Here is a 19,295-nt window from a genome sequence, read left to right on the forward strand (position 1 = left end):
CCAGGTGGGCGACCTGGTGCTTTGGCTGCGGCAAGACGCCCGAGGGAGGCACAAGCTCACGCCCCCCTGGGAGGGGCCATTCGTCATCGCCAAAGTCCTGAAGCCCGGAACGTACAAGCTGGCCAACAGTCAAGGCGAGGTCTATGGCAACGCTTGGAACATCAAACAGCTACGTCGCTTCTACCCTTAAGATGTTTTCAAGTTGTTCATATACCTCGCACCCACGCAGAGTTTAGTCATCAAGGAAGGGTCGGCCTCGCCTCGGCAAAGCCCGACCCTCCCTCGAGGGCTAAAAGGGGGGAACCCCCTCTGCGTCGAAATTTTCCTCGAAAAAAGATCTCTTCTGCCAGAATATCTTTCGTGCTTTTTGACTACTTCGAAAAGTGGGTCCTGGAAACGACGGAGTACACGTAAGCAGCCAAGGCTGACCGAGCCGAGGGACTCCTACGCCTCCGGGATACGGATACCTCACTCATCACCTTCTGCGATAAGTAACTCGCGTTCGGATAAAGTGATTCTGCGGACCGAACAAGTCTTTACGTTCGAAAGCCCTTCTGCCGAAGCAATCCTTCGAGCCTTCTCGACTGAGTCGGTGACAGGGTCCCATGGACGGGTGAAAGTACGCGTAAACGGCAAGGCCGACCGAGCCGAGGGACTCCCACGCCTCCGGGATACGGATACCTCACTCATCACCTTCCGCGAGAAGCAACTCTCGCCCGCACAGACATCCCTGTTACCAACAAAAAGTCCAGATACTCGAAACAAGAGGAAAAGAAACGCAGCTTTACAACGCAGCGAGGGTGTGTTTTCTGGCCTCAGCGGCCGCAGAAGGCACACGCTACAAGACAATCTGATCCTGCAGGCTCGGGTCTTCACGCTGGAAGGGAGCTGTAGCACCCTCGGCATCGACGATACCTTCAGCAAGGTCCGACCCAGCCTCGGACGGCGACGCGGTCCAGGGACTTCTCCGGGAATCCGGCCCGAGCAGGCGGCTCGGCCGGTTACCCCAGGGGCCTCGGCCAACCATCTTCCAAGGGCGCCAGCCCAGTCCGAGGCCTCGGCTGATCAACTCCGGCATCGGTCCCGCTGACAGACAACCCGGTTAGGCTCCGGCCAACCAGGTTTTCATTTTTCAAGCCAACTCCGCCTCTGTTCGTGCTGATATCGCTACCCCTGGCTTCGGCTCGTCGAAGAGCAGCCAAGGGGTCTCTTTAACTAAGCTAGAGGAGCCTCAGACAACAAGGCCGATCGAGCCGAGGGACTCCTACGCCTCCGGGATACGGATACCTCACTCGTCACCTTGACACGGGGCGACTCATGCTTGGTGAAGCGGTTCAGATAATCAACAGGCGAGTCTTAGTGCTCGAAAATGAGGAAAAAACACGGCTCCGTGCCGAAATTACACACATGTTCAGGCCTCGACAGCCATAATGAACAAAAACACTGGCATTCAAAGTGCCATTACAAACGGAACTCTGGTTTCGTCCCCGCGGGTATGAGCAACCTCGAGCCTGCGGGGCGACGAGCGTCGGGAGACCTACCAGCGACCTCTGCAGCAGCAGCCATGGTCCCGGGTGGACACGGCCACCGGAGGGCTCTCATTCGCGTTCCCGCTCAAGGGACGCGAACCAGCTATTAAAGCCAAAGAGCGGGCCGCTCCTAAGCGCACCGGCAGGTCCTCGCTGCCGTCCTCGCCGCGAATGCGAGGGAGGGGGCGGAATGTTGCATCCTAGCTGGGCAGCAACAGTTCGCCTTCCCCGGCATGGCTGGAGGAAGTCTCCGCGAAACTGGAGGATGCCATTCTTCCCCGGACGCCAGGGGAAGAAAAGGGCAGCCGACCCACGCGGGGGCAGCCCCCCGACTCGCCTCATCCTCCATCTTGGCCTGGATGACAAAAATCCTCGAGGCCGAGGGAGGGGCAGAGGTCGCAGCCCGGCTCGCTTTCCCCCACCGTCAAGCCGGAGGTCACCATCTTGGGTGACCGCCGGTGGAGGGGTGCAGCCGGGCTGCATGATGAAAATCCTTGAAGCCGAACGATGGCCGAAAGGTACCAACTCCCACGGAGTTGCGTTCCTCCAACGATGAGGCGAAAAGACGGCGGGTTCCCCCCATCCGGGGGCTTGGAAGGCGGAAAGACGCGACGCATAAGGGAGGAAGAAGACATGGTTGCCTTCCGAAAGGGGTCGCCCTCCTTTTAAAGGCAACTCTCCCTACGTGCGCCCCCAAACGTCACGGGCTGAGTCTTCTCCAACACACTCCAAGGCCCCTCCCTGCGGCGCGGGGGCTGGGTCCCACGTGTCATGCAAACTGGCTCAGAGCAGAAGAAGCCAAAGCGCCGCGCGTGGTGCACACAACCGCCCAGCGGTTACAAACGACCCCCACTTTTGCCCAGACCAACGGGCGGAAGGGGCGGGCAGTCATGCAGGCGGCATGCAACCGCGCCAGGCGGACGCGCTTCTCCGACTCCCAACGCGCCAGCATGGAGGCCCAGGCCCACGCGTCACGCAACCGGCGCGCCAGATGCTGCATGCAAGCAACCGCACCGCCACTTGCGCCACCACCGCGCCTCTTCGGTTGCGGAACCAATACCGCGACTCGAGGCGGCCCAGCGCGCGACCCAGCAGCGCCAGCCTGGCGCGACGGTCAATACGGCCGAAAGTGGGCCGGCAGTAATGACGGTGGCAGGCGGGCGGGAGCAGCGGTCACGTCGTCGGCCAGACTCACGCCCCGTCCGGGGGCAGCGAGAGAACCCCCTCTCACGGCGTGAAGACAGGGCGCCCGTGATCCGTTCCTCGAACGGCTCGCGCATGCGCAACGGCCGCCCCACCAACAACTCACCCCATCGCATTAACTCCGCGGCGGGACAGGCGGCGCTTCTGGCAGGAGAAGCGGGTGACGCTTCGCCTTCGCCGTAATAACCGCGCCAAAAAAGGTACGCCACGTCGTTCGATTTCGTATCCTTTTCCTTTTTTTCCTCTTTCTCTATCTCTTGCAATAGGGACCGGGAAAGGGGGATACCCCGAAAAGGATCCTTCCCTGTAAAGGAACCGGGCTCCGAGCCCCCCCTACTGATCAGAGGTCCGAAGGCTGGCCCTTCGAGGGGTTCAACAGTCGCCTCAGATCGCGTGGGCCCTACACCCACTACTGGTCAGAGGTTCGAAGGCCGGCCCCCCGAAGGGCTCCACGGCCGCCTCAGGCTACTCGGGCTCCGCGCCCATTACTGATCAGGGGTTCGAAGGCTGGCCCCCGAAGGGTTCACAGTCGCCTCAGACGCCGAGCGAGGGATGACCAGGGGTACGTTCGATACATAACCAAGGCTCGGGCTGTGCTCCCGAGGTACCCTAGGACATTTCCGAGACCAGCGGGAGCGATCTTGTAACGGAATCCCATCGGAGGGAGGCATCGAGCCCTCGGACCCCGTCGCCAGGGGACCGGGTCCGACAGATCACCCGCAGGTACTTTTGGGCGTGCCTCTGGGCCCCTAGCCGACCCCCAACGAACGGGGCACGGACGTCCACTCGGATTACCCGCTTGCAGCTCACCGGAGACACCATGTTCGGTGCCCATCGAGGGTAACATGGCGCTCTCCCCCCTCCTCCTTGTGGAAAGGCGACGTAGGGGCGTATGTAAAAAAGCCGAGTCTGTCCCTGATCGCCCTCTCGCCCTGTGCGGAGGCTCGGGGGCTGCTCTCGCAAACCCGGCTCCGGCCGAACCGTTGACAGCGTCAACATACCGGCCCGAGAACTTGGGCCCCGACTGTGCACCCGGGCTACGGCCAGTTCGCATGAGGGAACAACCAGACCAGCCGAAGCATTACGCAAGGCATTAAGACCTCGGGGGAGTGAAACCACTCCTCCGAGGCCTCGGGGGCTACACCCGGCGGGTGCGCTCGCGCGCACCCACCGGAACAAAATGCAACCGAGAAAGGCTGGTCCCCTTGCAAAAAAGTGCGACGAAAGCCTCCAAGCGAGTGCTAACACTCCCTTCGAGGCTCGGGGGCTACTGTCGGGGACCATAATTAGGGGTACCCTCAGGACGCCTAATTCTCAGCTGGTAACCCCCATCAGCATAAAGCTGCAGAGGCCTGATGGGTGCGATTAAGTCAGGGATCAGTCCATACGAGCGACTCGATCACGCCTCGCCCGAGCCTAGCCTCGGGCAAGGGCAGCCGACCCCGAGGGGTTTCCGTCTCGCCCGAGGCCCCCCTTTTTAACGGCGGACACATCTCCGGCTCGCCCGAGGCCTTGCCTTCGCTAAGAAGCAACCCTGACTAAATCGCCGCGCCGACCGACCGAGTCGCAGGAGCATTTAACGCAAAGGTAGCCTGACACCTTTATCCTGACGCGCGCCCCCCGGCAGAGCCGAAGTGACCGTCGTCACTTCGCCGCTCCACTGACCGGTCTGACAGAAGGACAGCGCCGCCTGTGCCACTCCGACTGCAGTGCCACTTGACAGAGTGAGACTGACAGGCCATCAGGCCTTGCCAAAGGCGCCATAGGAAACTCCGCTCCGCCCGACCCAGGGCTCGGACTCGGGCTAAGCCCCGGAAGACGGCGAACTCCGCTCCGCCCGACCCAGGGCTCGGACTCGGGCTAAGCCCCGGAAGACGGCGAACTCCGCTCCGCCCGACCCAGGGCTCGGACTCGGGCTAAGCCCCGGAAGACGACGAACTCCGCTCCGCCCGGCCCAGGGCTCGGACTCGGGCTCAGCCCCAGAAGACGGCGAACTCCGCTCCGCCCGACCCAGGGCTCGGACTCGGGCTCAGCCCCAGAAGACGGCGAACTCTGCTCCGCCCGACCCAGGGCTCGGACTCGGGCTAAGCCCCGGAAGACGACGAACTCCGCTCCGCCCGACCCAGGGCTCGGACTCGGGCTCAGCCCCAGAAGACGACGAACTCCGCTTCGCTCGACCTAGGGCTCGGACTCGGGCTCAGCCCCAGAAGACGACAAACTCCGCTTCGCCCGACCCCAGGGCTCGGACTCCGCCCCGGCCTCTGCCGAATGACCTCCGCCTCGCCCGACCCAGGGGATCGGGCTCGGCCTCGGCCACGGAAGACAGACTCAACCCCGGCTTCGGAGGAGCCCCCACGTCGCCCGACCTCGGGCGCGGGCCCGCCACGTCAACAGGAAGCGCCATCATCACCCTACCCCGAGCCGACTCAGGCCGCAAAGAACAAGACCGGTGTCCCATCTGGCTAGCTCCGCCAGATAGGCAATGATGGCGCCCCACGTGCCCTGTGACGACGGCGGCTCTCAGCTCTCTTACGGAAGCAGGAGGACGTCAGCAAGGACTCGACCGCTCCGACAGCTGTCCCTCCGCCAGGCTCCGCTGCTCCTCCGACGGCCACGACATCACACCGACTGGGTGCCAAGATCTCTCCGGCTGCCACATCGGCATGTACTTAGGGCGCTAGCTCTCCCTCGCTAGACACGTAGCACTCTGCTACACCCCCATTGTACACCTGGATCCTCTCCTTACGCCTATAAAAGGAAGGACCAGGGCCTTCTTAGAGAAGGTTGGCCGCGCGGGGACGAGGACGGGACAAGCGCTCTCTTGGGGCCGCTCGCTTCCCTCACCCGCGTGGACGCTTGTAACCCCCTACTGCAAGCGCACCCGACCTGGGCGCGGGACGAACACGAAGGCCGCGGGATTTCCACCTCTCTCACGCCCGTCTCCGGCCACCTCGCTTCCCCCCTTCGCGCTCGCCCACGCGCTCGACCCATCTGGGCTGGGGCACGCGGCACACTCACTCGTCGGCTTAGGGACCCCCCGGTCTCGAGACGCCGACACTACTATTTTCAAAATCTCTCAAGTGGTAGCTGATCCATTTATCGGTTTGGCCTTTATTTTCTCCCCCTTTGGCATCAAGCACCAAAACGGGATCAATTTTGGCCCTTAAACCCCATTGCCTCACCAAAATCTTCAAATAAGAGTGCAAAGGCAATAAGGTCATAAAGATGAACTTGGAATAAGTTACCCTCTCATCGGAGTGCAGTGGAAGTCTTGCATGGTCCAAGTCCACCTTTTCCCTTTCAATCCTCCTTTGAGACTAAATCAAGCAAACTCAAGCACATGGTCAGTCTCAAAGGGTCAAGTTGTAACACATCTCCCCCTTAACATGTGCATCACTTTGCAACGGACTTGTGAGGTCCAGGGAGTGTTTGTACAACTTGAGCACCATTATTAAGCAACAAAATGCATAAGAAACATGATCAAAGGCATAAACACATGTATGCTATAAATCAATCCAAGTTTCGTGAATCTAAGACATTTAGCTCACTACGCAACCTGCAAAAGGTCTTCTCATCTAGAGGCTTGGTAAAGATATCGGCTAGCTGGTTCTCGGTGCTAACATGAAACACTTCGATATCTCCCTTTTGCTGGTGGTCTCTCAAAAAGTGATGCCGGATGTCTATGTGCTTTGTGCGGCTGTGTTCAACAGGATTTTCCGCCATGCGGATAGCACTCTCATTATCACATAGGAGTGGGACTTTGCTCAGATTGTAGCCAAAGTCCCTGAGGGTTTGCCTCATCCAAAGTAGTTGTGCGCAACACTTTCCTGCGGCAACATACTCGGCCTCAGCGGTGGATAGGGCAACGGAGGTTTGTTTCTTAGAATTCCATGACACCAGGGACCTTCCTAAGAATTGGCACGTCCCCGATGTACTCTTCCTATCGACCTTACATCTAGCATAGTCGGAATCTGAATATCCAATCAAGTCAAAGGTAGACCCCTTTGGATACCAGAGTCCGAAGCAAGGCGTAGCAACTAAATATCTAAGGATTCGCTTCACTGCCACTAAGTGACACTCCTTAGGATTGGATTGAAATCTAGCACACATGCATACGCTAAGCATAATATCCGGTCTACTAGCACATAAGTACAGTAATGACCCTATCATTGACCGGTATGCTTTTTGATCAACAGACTTACCTCCTTTGTTGAGATCAGTGTGTCCGTCGGTCCCCATCGGAGTCTTTGCGGGCTTGGCATCCTTCATCTCAAACCGATTCAGCAGGTCTTGCGTGTACTTCGTTTGAGAGATGAAGGTGCCGTCCTTGAGTTGCTTCACTTGGAACCCAAGGAAGTAGTTCAACTCGCCCATCATCGACATTTCGAATTTCTGCGTCATTACCCTGCTAAACTCTTCACAAGACTTTTTATTAGTAGAACCAAATATTATGTCATCGACATAAATTTGGCACACAAAAAGATCATCGTCACAAGTCTTAGTGAAAAGAGTTGGATCGGCTTTCCCAACTTTGAAAGCATTAGCGATTAGAAAGTCTCTAAGGCATTCATACCATGCTCTTGGGGCTTGCTTAAGTCCATAGAGCGCCTTAGAGAGCTTACACACGTGGTCGGGGTACCGTTCATCCTCGAAGCCAGGGGGTTGCTCCACGTACACCTCCTCCTTGATTGGCCCGTTGAGGAAAGCGCTCTTCACATCCATTTGGAACAACCTGAAAGAATGGTGAGCGGCATATGCTAGCAAAATACGAATGGACTCTAGCCTAGCCACAGGAGCAAAAGTCTCCTCAAAGTCCAAACCTGCGACTTGGGCATAACCTTTTGCCACAAGTCGAGCCTTGTTCCTTGTCACCACTCCGTGCTCGTCTTGTTTGTTGCGGAACACCCACTTGGTTCCCACAACATTTTGCTTAGGACGAGGCACCAGCGTCCAAACTTCATTCCCCTTGAAGTTGTTGAGCTCCTCTTGCATGGCCAACACCCAGTCCGGATCTAGTAAAGCCTCTTCTACCTTGAAAGGCTCAGTAGAAGAGACAAATGAGTAATGCTCACAAAAATTAACTAATCGAGATCGAGTAGTTACTCCCTTGCTAATATCACCCAGAATTTGATCGACGGGATGATCCCTTTGAATCATCGCTCGAACTTGGGTTGGAGGTTCCGGTTGCTTTTCTTCCTCCATCACATGATCATCTTGTGCTCCCCCTTGATCACATGCCTCCTGTTGATGAACCTGTTCATCGTCTTGAGTTGGGGGAAGCACCATAGTTGAGGAGGAAGGTTGATCTCGCTCATCTTGTTCCTGTGGCCGCACCTCTCCAATCGCCATGGTGCGTATTGCGGCCGTTGGAACGTCTTCTTCATCTACATCATCACAATCAACAACTTGCTCTCTTGGAGAGCCATTAGTCTCATCAAATACAACGTTGCTAGAGACTTCAACCAAACTAGAGACTTCAACTAAACCCGATGATTTGTTGAAGACTCTATACGCCTTTGTATTTGAATCATAACCTAACAAAAAACCTTCTACAACTTTGGGAGCAAATTTGGAATTCCTACCCTTCTTTACTAAAATGTAGCATTTACTCCCAAATACACGAAAGTACGATACATTGGGTTTGTTACCAGTTAGCAGCTCATACGACGTCTTCTTGAGGAGGCGATGAAGGTAGACCCTGTTGATGGCGTGGCAAGCCGTGTTCACGGCTTCCGACCAAAAGCACTCGGGGGTCTTGAACTCTCCAAGCATCGTCCTCGCCATATCGATGAGCGTCCTGTTCTTCCTCTCTACCACACCATTTTGTTGTGGTGTGTAGGGAGCGGAAAACTCGTGCTTGATCCCTTCTTCCTCAAGAAACTCCTCCACTTGAAGGTTCTTGAACTCGGACCCGTTGTCGCTCCTTATCTTCTTCACCTTGAGCTCAAACTCATTTTGAGCTCTCCTTAGGAAGCGCTTGAGAGTTCCTTGGGTTTCAGACTTATCCTGCAAAAAGAACACCCAAGTGAAGCGGGAAAAGTCATCAATAATAACTAGACCATACTTACTTCCTCCTATGCTTAGATAGGCGACGGGTCCGAAGAGGTCCATATGTAGCAGCTCCAGGGGTCTTGATGTGGTCATCACATTCTTGCTGTGATGTGCTCCTCCCACTTGTTTACCTGCCTGACAAGCTGCACAAGGTCTATCTTTTTCGAATTGCACATTAGTTAATCCTATCACGTGTTCTCCCTTTAGAAGGTTGTGAAGGTTCTTCATCCCTACATGTGCTAAGCGGCGATGCCACAACCAGCCCATGCTAGTCTTAGCAATTAAACATGCATCTAGACCGACCTCTTCTTTTGCAAAATCAACTAAGTAAAGCTTGCCGTCTAATATGCCTTTAAAAGCTAATGAACCATCACTACTTCTAAAGACAGACACATCTATGTTTGTGAATAAACAGTTATATCCCATATTGCATAATTGACTAACAAATAGTAAATTATATCCCAGAGACTCAACTAAAAACACATTAGAAATAGAGTGTTCATTTGAGATTGCAATTTTACCTAACCCTTTTACTTTGCCTTGGTTCCCATCACCGAATATTATTGAATCTTGGGAATCCTTGTTTTTGACGTAGGAGGTGAACATCTTCTTCTCCCCCGTCATATGGTTTGTGCATCCGCTGTCGATAATCCAGCTTGAACCCCCGGATGCATAAACCTGCAAGGTAAATTTAGGCTTGGGACTTAGGTACCCAACTCTTGTTGGGTCCTACAAGGTTAGTCACAATTGTCTTAGGGACCCAAATGCAAGTTTTATCACCCTTGCATTTTGCCCCTAATTTCCTAGCAACTATCTTCCTATCCTTTCTACAAATAGCAAAGGAAGTATTTAAAGCATGATATATTGTAGAAGGACTATCCATAACTTTCCTAGAAACATGAACAATATTTTTTCTAGGCACATGATGAACATATCTCCTAGACATATCTCTATCATGCATATGAGAAGAACTAGAAGCAAACATAGCATGTGAATCATAAGCATGTGAATCATAACTTCTATAGTCATTTCTAGCATGTCTCCTATTATGATACATAAAGGCATGGTTCTTTTTAGTACTACTTGCCATAGGAGCCTTCCCTTTCTCCTTGGCGGGGATGGGAACCTTATGGCTTGTTAAGTTCTTGGCTTCCCTCTTGAAGCCAAGTCCATCCTTAATTGAGGGGTGTCTACCAATCGTGTAGGCATCCCTCACAAATTTTAGCTTATCAAATTCGCTCTTGCTAGTCTTAAGTTGAGCATTAAGACTAGCCAATTCATCATTAAGTTTGGAAATTGAAACTAGGTGTTCACTACAAGCATCAATGTCAAAATCTTTACACCTACTACAAGTTTCAACAATTTCTACACAAGATGTTGATTTACTAGCTATTTCTAACTTAGCATTTAAATCATCATTAATGCTCCTTAAGTTAGAAATTGTTCCATGACAAGAAGATAATTCATAAGAAAGCATTTCATTTCTTTTAACTTCTAGAGCATGAGATTTTTGTGCTTCTACAAATTTGTCATGTTCTTCATACAACAAATCCTCTTGCTTTTCTAAAAGCCTATTCTTATCATTCAAGGCATCAATCAATTCATTAATTTTATCTACCTTGGTTCTATCTAGGCCCTTAAATAAACATGAATAATCTATTTCATCCTCATCACTAGATTCGTCCTCACTTGAAGAAGCATAAGTAGAGTTTCGAGTACATACCTTCTTCTCCCTTGCCATAAGGCATGTGTGACGCTCGTTGGGGAAGAGGGATGACTTGTTGAAGGCGGTGGCGGCGAGTCCTTCATTGTCGGAGTCGGAAGAGGAGCAATCCGAATCCCACTCCTTGCCTAGATGCGCCTCGCCCTTTGTATTCTTATAGTTCTTCTTCTTCTCCCTCTTGTTCCCTTGATCCTGATCACTATCATTGTCGGGACAGTTAGCAATAAAATGACCAAGCTTACCACATTTGAAGCATGAGCGCTTCCCCTTTGTCTTGGTCTTGCTTGGCTGCCCCTTGCGACCTTTTAGCGCCGTCTTGAATCTCTTGATGATGAGAGCCATCTCTTCATCATTAAGTCCGGCCGCCTCAATTTGTGCCACCTTGCTAGGTAGCGTCTCATTGCTTCTTGTTGCCTTGAGAGCAAGAGGTTGAGGCTCATTGATTGGACCATTCAATGCGTCGTCCACGTATCTTGCTTCCTTGATCATCATTCGCCCGCTCACGAACTTTCCAAGTATCTCCTCGGGCGTCATCTTGGTGTACCTAGGATTCTCACGAATATTGTTTACAAGATGAGGATCAAGGACAGTAAAAGACCTTAGCATTAGGCGGACGACGTCGTGGTCCGTCCATCGCGTGCTTCCATAGCTTCTTATCTTGTTGACAAGGGTCTTTAGCCAGTTGTACGTTTGAGTTGGCTCTTCTCCCCTTATCATAGCGAATCTCCCGAGTTCGCCTTCCACCAACTCCATCTTGGTGAGCATTGTGACATCATTCCCCTCATGAGAGATCTTGAGGGTGTCCCAAATTTGCTTGGCATTGTCCAAGCCGCTCACCTTATGGTACTCATCCCTGCACAATGAGGCTAGAAGAAGAGTGGTAGCTTGTGCATTTTTGTGAATTTGCTCATTGATAAACATGGGACTATCACTACTATCAAAATGCATTCCATTCTCAACTATCTCCCATATGCTTGGATGGAGAGAGAACAAATGACTACGCATTTTGTGACTCCAAAATCCGTAGTCCTCTCCATCAAAGTGAGGGGGTTTACCAAGTGGAATGGATAATAAATGAGCATTTGTACTTTGCGGAATACGAGAGTAGTCAAAAGAAAAGTTTGAATTAACCGGTTTCCTTCTCTCGCAGTCGTTGTCGTCGTTGTCCTTTTTGGAAGAAGTGGACTCATCGCTGTCGTCGTAGTAGACGATCTCCTTGATGCGTCTTGTCTTCTTCTTCTTCCCATCTTTGCGTCTGTGGCCCGAGCCCGAGTCGGTAGGCTTGTCATCTTTCGTCTCATTGACGAAGGACTCCTTCTCCTTGTCGTTGATCACGATTCCCTTCCCCTTAGGATCCATCTCTTCGGGCGGCTAGTCCCTTTCTTGAAGAGAACGGCTCCGATACCAATTGAGAGCACCTAGAGGGGGGGTGAATAGGTGATCCTATAAAACTTTAAATTTAAGCCACAAAACTTGGTTAGACGTTAGCACAATAATGCCAAGTGGCTAGAGAGAAGTCTCAACAAAACATAATAACCACAAGAGATCAATCACAGAGATGGCACAGTGGTTTATCCCGTGGTTCGGCCAAGACCAACGCTTGCCTACTCCACGTTGTGGCGTCCCAACGGACGAGGGTTGCAATCAACCCCTCTCAAGCGGTCCAAAGACCAACTTGAATACCACGGTGTTTTGCTTGCTTTACTATATCCCGTTTGCGAGGAATCTCCACACTTTGGAGCCTCTCGCCCTTACACTTGAAGTTCACAAAGAAGTACGGAGCAAGGGAGGGATTAACAACACACTCAAGACAAGAAATCACAGCAACACCACGCACACAAGTCGCAACAAGAGCTCACAACACAACTCAATGAGTTCACAACTCAACTAGAGCTCTAATTGCTATCGCAAAGAATCAAAGGCGCGGAATCGGTGTCTTAGTGCTTAGGAATGCTTTGAGAATGCTTGATGATCTCCTCCATGCGCCTAGGGGTCCCTTTTATAGCCCCAAGACAGCTAGGAGCCGTTGAGAGCAATCTGGGAAGGCAATTCTTGCCTTCTGTCGTCTAGCGCACCGGACAGTGCCCGGTGCCCGATTTCTTTCCTTCTATGGCAAAGCCGACCGTTGGCAGCCTTGGAGCCGTTGGCGCACCGGACATGTCCGGTGCACACCGGACAGTCCGGTGCCCCCTTCTAGCCGTTGGCTCGGCCACGTGTCCCGCGCAGATCGCGCGACCGACCGTTGGCCCGGCCGACCGTTGGCTCATCGGACAGTCCGGTGCACACCGGACAGTCCGGTGAATTATAGTCGTACGTCGCCGGTGAATTCCCGAGAGCGGCCAGTTTGCTCGAGCCAGCCGGGCGCACCGGACACTGTCCGGTGCACCACCGGACAGTCCGGTGCTCCCAGACTGAGCAGAGTCTTGGCTGCTCGAGCCAAGTCAATTCCAATTCGATTTTTCCTATTTCCAGCACTTAGACACAATACATTAGTCTCTAAAACAATGTACTAAGTCTGAGAAACATACCTTTATCCTTGTTTTGTACTTTGTCCACCATTTTACACTTAGGCACTTGTGTTGGACACTAAATCACCAAAATACTTAGAAATGGCCCAAGGGCACATTTCCCTTTCAACATGTCCGGTGCACACCGGACAGTCCGGTGCCCCCTTCTAGCCGTTGGCTCAGCCACGTGTCCCGCACAGATTGCGCGGCCGACCGTTGGCCCGGCCGACCGTTGGCTCACCGGACAGTCCGGTGAATTATAGCCGTACGTCGCCGGTAAATTCCCGAGAGCGGCCAGTTCGCTCGAGCCAGCCTGGCGCACCAGACACTGTCCGGTGCACCACCAGACAGTCCGGTGCTCCCAGACTGAGCAGACTTTGGCTGAACGAAGCCATTTCATTTCCAATTCGATTTTTCCTGTTTCCAGCACTTAGACACAATACATTAGTCTCTAAAACAATGTACTAAGTCTGAGAAACATACATTTATCCTTGATTTGTACTTTGTCCACCATTTTACACTTAGGCACTTGTGTTGGACACTAAATCACCAAAATACTTAGAAATGGCCCAAGGGCACATTTCTCTTTCAATACTTTCACCCTATATTTGGTTTTATCTATTAGAACCCGCGAGGCAGCCCATGCCACCGCCTGAGGTGTGGGGTCTGGCCCTAAACATGTTCATCAATTGATGCATAAATGTATTTGTTGAAATGTGATAGCTCGTTGAGCTGGCTCGTTAACAACCCAAAATAGGATTTCAGTAAGTTTGTGAAAAAAATCGATCCGAGCCAATCACGAGTCGAACGAGCCGCGATTATTTCGTCGAGCCCTACCACCAATGTACTAATTTCATCGGTCTCTCTATTCTTGTCTTCTATTTCGAATATCACTGTGTGAGCAGCATGATATGTATTGAAAGAAAATATTTTATTCCTCCATATAGCTGATCAAGTAATGAGCAGAAAAGCAGCAAGGTAAAGGGAGAAATTAGCAAATTACATGCATTTGGGTTAACATAAGATATCCTCTTCTACTACTTGCACCGCGAGACTGTTTGCATCATCGTTGTTTTTTTTAAGGACTGTTTGCATCGCCTTCTTCTCCCTCTACGTGGCTACAACTTTAAGTTAAGGCTAATGGAACTATTGTGTAACGTTGGTCGTCGTGCCCTCGTTGCGCCAGCGCCTCTGAATGTGAAAGGAGGAGCTTCTGATTTTTCAGCGCTGTTTCCAACCACCGAATTTTTAGCTTCATTGAGCTGGTGGTTCATAACATGTCCCTACAAGTTATATACAGAATCCTAGCCATAAGAACAGTAATACAGGGGCCCGAACGTGCGACGTCTTCACAAATAAAGACGCCGGCGTGAAAATGTCAGGAAAAAAAGAAAAGAAAAGTAATTCCATGGCACTAGACATCTCCAGGTACGAGCTGTGCCTCCACAGACCATCCGAAATGCAGGTCAAGATCTAGGCTCGCGCATCCAAACCAAATCCCTTCTGGAGGTTCTGGTCGTCGGCTCCCCAACCATGAGGCTGCGCCGGAATCACGGAGCGGAGCGGAGATCGCCGCGCCGGAATCCGGACGAATCCATCAGATGGTCCGGCCGATTCGCGCGAGCTCCTTTTCCAGCTCGTCCAGGCCACCGACCTCCTCCAGCTCCTGAAACCACAGCCACGAGTGACCACAGAGCGGATCACAGAAAAGGTGAGGACAAACGAAGGGGCACCACTCGCTCGCTCACCTTTGGTCCCAGGAACAGCCCATACGGGACGCCCTCAAACTTGTCCATGTGGTGTATCTGCTCGCGACGTCGCCGAGGAGCCCAGGCCCAGCCAGCCACAGGGGCGCAGAAAAAGGGCGTAAAAAATCAGCTCAAGTCGGTACTGGCAAGTGGAAAGTACAGCTAGCACAGTAGAATGCACGCTACAGAAGCTTCGAGAAGGATGAGGAGGTGGTGAGCGAGGGGTCGCTAGCTGGCCTCTCGTCGCCGTCGTCCGTGCGTACCTTGTGAGCGGCAGCCACTCGGCGGAAGTAGGGCACGTTGGCGATGGGGCCGACCGGAAAGCGGCGGTGGACCAGGCCGTCGTGGACGAACATGTAGGCCATGCCGAACAGCGTAATCCCGAGGCCCTGTGGGAGGAAGACACGTGGAGGGTGAGATCACAGTCGGATACGTGGCTGACGCCAGCCACCCTGCCTACCAGGCAACAGCTGGGTCCAGCCAGCCAACCAACTAACCAGACACACAACACACCGAGATACTGTACGTGGCTAGCTTACCGCGCCGAAGCATAGGCCGGGCACGAGGCCGCGGTGGAAGAAGCCGTAGGCGAGGAGGGAGATGGCCGGCACGGCGTTGACGATGGCGAACACGTCGTTGAGCTCGAATGGGCCCTCGCGCGGCCGGTGGTGCGACTCGTGCATGTGCCACAGGGAGGCGTGCCACAGCGCCCGGTGCGCCCACCGCGCCCAGAACTCCATCCCGACCTGCACGCACACGCACGGACGCGCCCAGGGAAATCAGCCCAGTTTCGCCTTTCGCGTCAGGAAAGGGGGGAAAAAAAGGTTGGAGCTAGAGCTGCCGAGGAGCGCAGCGCCGCGTACCGCCGCGCCGACGGAGAGCGCAAACGTGCCGAACATCTCGCTCACCGGGACCGCGCCGCCCTGCAGTTCATGGAAAGGCGTAAAATTCCCAGCATTGCGCTTCAACCACTGGCACACTCGCGGCCACGTCATGGCCACGTACTACTGGAACAACTCTACCCATAGCAAATAAAAAAAAGGCAATCAGTAGAAAGTTCCTGTACCTCCATTTGCCAGCTGAAGCGATAGTACACGGCGGCGACGGCCATGGACGTGACCCCGAGGCTGGACATCACGGCGGCCACCAGGTAGGTACGCCGCTCGGACCGCTTCCGCGCCTTCCTCTCCGCGACGCGCCGCGCCGCCGCGGCCCTGGCCTCCTCGTCCAGCGCCGTCTCCGGCACGGGAGCGACCGGGGCCGGTGCCGCCGCCGCCGGGTGCTCCGTGTCCTGCGGCACGAAGCACGTGACGGTCCCGAGCCCGCGGCGGCGCGGGGCCCTGGCGGTGGTGAGCGGCGAGAACGGCAGGGCGCGCCCGGCGAGGGGAGGCAGCGCCCTGCGGCGCGCCGCGGCCGCCAGCAGCGGGTTCTTGGCGACGAAGCTGGTCATCGCGGCGCCGGACAGACCGGCGGCCATGGCCCTCGGCTGGCGGTCCTCGTGGTACGTACGCCGGCCGCTCTCCCGCGGCTTGCGCTTTCCGGGGATGGAATTGGAATGGAACGGTAGAGATGGACAGAACAGGAGGGGAAGGAAGAGGAGACCAGGTGCACACTATTTAAGACCTCGAGTCTCCCAGAGGCTCGCTTTGCGGGGAGGAAGAAAGCGGTGGCGGTGGCGGAATCAGAAAAATGCAATGTGGTTCTCAGTTCTCACAAGTCACAACGGTCCATGTTTGTGCATTTTACTGTAGTACGCAGTGACCTGTGTGATCTGTCGCACGTTGTTGAATCCCACTGGAGTCAATAACAGTTTTCCATGTTACGCACTAGAGATGGCAATGGGTACCCGCTACCCGAAACCCGGTGGATTTTTCTCTATTAGGGTATGAGTTTGTGTTAATTTCTGTACCCATGAGTTTGTTAATGGGTTCAACTGGAAACCCAACAGGTACGTGGGCATGGATTTGTTCTTCCACTACCCATACTCGCAAACCCATTGGTTTTTAAAACCCGCCTGAAAATCAACATTCCTTATAAATATGTCTCATAATATTATTAATTGAATATGTTCTAATTGAAATAAACTCCATGTAACAAATTTTAAGCTAAAATTAGTTATCACTTGTTCCTTTTATGCTAGCTTATTAATGTATTGATTGTCATTTACATGATGAATTATTTTTTATGTTGATGTTAGTGGGTATGAGAAATCCGTTGGGTACCCGAAACCTGCATGGGTATGGGTTTGGGCAAAATTTTATACCCGTTATGGGTATGAGTTTTTTAGCGGACGTATTATTTCTTCGCGGGTATGGGTTTGGGTAAGTAATACCCAGCGGGTTTTTACCCATTGTCATCTCTATTACGCACACTCGATTTAGTTTGTCAATTTTGCACGTAGTAATCATCTGTCTGTTCAGTTTTAGATTAAATTCGATTGTTCGAATTGCTGCATCTACAAAACATTGTAAAATTAATATAAGCCGATACAAATTAAAGACAACGCATATGCACGAGTGCATATGCACGAGGCGCGTTTGTAGTTTTGTACCGCCTACCGTGTACAGTGGGATCGCCTGTGTGTGGCCGAAGGCGGCGACACGCTCTCACCTCCCCCGCCCTTCCCTTCTCCACTTGACGAGGAAAGACCACGACGGAGGGTTGTGACCGTTGCCCGTTGTTGCTGGGAAAAAAGTGCACGGGCGAACAAAAGGAAAGGAGGATGAAAAAAAAAACTCCGGACAGAAGCAGACGACCGGACGGTGATGGAGATCCTCCCCTGCTCTTCTGTCACCGTCATTCTCTTTTCCTGTATGCATCGAATAATAATGCGATGCGACTGGCAATTCGGCATCAGCTGAGGTTTTGGTAATCATAGTCATAGGCCTCAACTATGAGCTGTCCACATCTACCACACATTCGACGATACGAAACAAATGAAGAGAAGCTGCGGCGCCGGCGCAAACTAATCTAGCCCAGTGGGCCTATAGTTCGACCCACTAGTTCATCGGCGGCACGGGTTAGGAAGGACGACCGAGACACTGCCGTTTGGCCCATGATGAGCCCAGTGTACTAAAAAAAGCATGAAAATTATTTAGTAGGGATGAAAATGGTCGAAATCGATAAAAAAAGCTAAATTGTTTTTATTTTCATATTTTTTGACCGGGACAAAAACGAAAACCAACGTTCGCAATACCGAAAACGATCGGGAACGATAAACTCTAGTCGGAAAGATAAATATTTTGTAGTTTACACAAAACATAATAAAGTGATGCATTGCCTAATTTTTAAGATATAAAAATACACAAACAACTCTTTTTCATCATTCATATTAGTTAGAGAAATTATAACTTTTGTTTTTTCTCTTATTCATTCACTTCAACACAACAAAAGTCTGTAACTTGAATAAATTATATACTAGATGTATTTCATTATATAAAAACAGTAAAAATGGCATCATCACGAATCGAAAACGAAAAATACGAAAACGGTCGGAAAACTAGCTAAATCGTTTTCGTACCATTTCTAACCGGTCCCGAATAATTCGAAAACAGTCGTGAAAAGATAGTATTCAAAACGGAACGGTACGAGAATTTCCCATCTCGTTTCTATTCATAATCATTTGCACTCTTACCCTAGACTTTCGCGGTAAAGATGGGTAGACTAACTCTTAGAGCAACTCCAGAACGTATGCTAAGATATTTCTCCCAAAAAATAATTACCGGGACATGCTAAAAAATCTTAGAGGAGTTCTTAACATGTATACTCTAACAGCTCCATTAAACAAATGCTAACAAGCTAAAAATTGGACCACATTAAAAAGAAATAACACTTCCATCTGGTGCAATTGGCGTATGTGTATGGGCTTCTTACACGGGCCATTCTCTTTGTCGTGCATGTGCAGCATGCCACACCTAGAGATGGCAATGGATACCCGAATATCTGACGGTTTTTACTCGATACGAAGACGGATACATTATGATTTCTCTACCCGCGGGTATGTTAATAGGCAAGAACCTGTACTATTGTTAGACATGTACGAGTATGAGTTGGTACTACCCATACCATTCTACACATTGGTAAAAATATAGCAGCATCAATACCATTATAACCATCTAATAGAGTCCATCTTAACTAATATAAAACCCTTCTCTGACTATCATTTGTCTAGATACCAAGTTATATAATCATATGATTTGTTATATGTAAAGGTAAACTTGTTTTTGTATGTTCATTTAATATTTTGAGTGATTAGTATATTGGAATTTAAGATTTTATTAGCGGTTATGGATTACCCGACGAGTAAATTACCCGCACGAGTGCGGGTATGGGTAAGATTTTATACTCGCGAGCATATATGGATAATCCGATGGATAGAAGATTTTTTATGGATACAGATATAGAATGATACTATTCGATGGGTATATACCCGTTGTCATCTCAACTCACGGCAGAAACTTGTTGCACACAAAAGCTCCAGGGGGAAATCGATGCTCCAGTGTCGCACGCCGCCGTGCTCTAGTTCCGAACCCCG

General features: G+C 51.8%; 1 protein-coding gene across 1 annotated transcript; it reads right to left on the bottom strand.

Moving 5' to 3' along the window:
• Nucleotides 1–14,227: 14,227 nt before the first annotated feature.
• On the bottom strand, nt 14,228–16,336 carry LOC732775 (beta-carotene hydroxylase). The gene is made up of 6 exons (NM_001112395.2): nt 15,828–16,336; nt 15,625–15,684; nt 15,301–15,507; nt 15,025–15,150; nt 14,762–14,818; nt 14,228–14,679 (listed from the first exon to the last, which is right to left on the bottom strand). Exons 1-6 carry the CDS (start codon nt 16,236–16,238, stop codon nt 14,611–14,613), a joined length of 930 nt encoding a protein of 309 aa, NP_001105865.2. The 5' UTR covers nt 16,239–16,336; the 3' UTR covers nt 14,228–14,610.
• Between the last annotated feature and the right edge of the window lie 2,959 nt (nt 16,337–19,295).

Source organism: Zea mays, chromosome 2 (assembly GCF_902167145.1).
Source record: "Zea mays cultivar B73 chromosome 2, Zm-B73-REFERENCE-NAM-5.0, whole genome shotgun sequence".
NCBI classification, from domain to species: Eukaryota; Viridiplantae; Streptophyta; class Magnoliopsida; order Poales; family Poaceae; genus Zea; species Zea mays.

Bases quoted from the DNA above. Each gene is read 5' to 3' on its own strand.
- LOC732775 (NM_001112395.2), bottom strand. From the start codon at position 16,238: ATGGCCGCCGGTCTGTCCGGCGCCGCGATGACCAGCTTCGTCGCCAAG. The intron at 15,508-15,624 runs GTACGCGGCGCT...GTGTGCGTGCAG, and splicing joins CGCTCTCCGTCGGCGCGGCG to GTCGGGATGGAGTTCTGGGC. The intron at 15,151-15,300 runs GTAAGCTAGCCA...TTCCTCCCACAG, and splicing joins CCGGCCTATGCTTCGGCGCG to GGCCTCGGGATTACGCTGTT.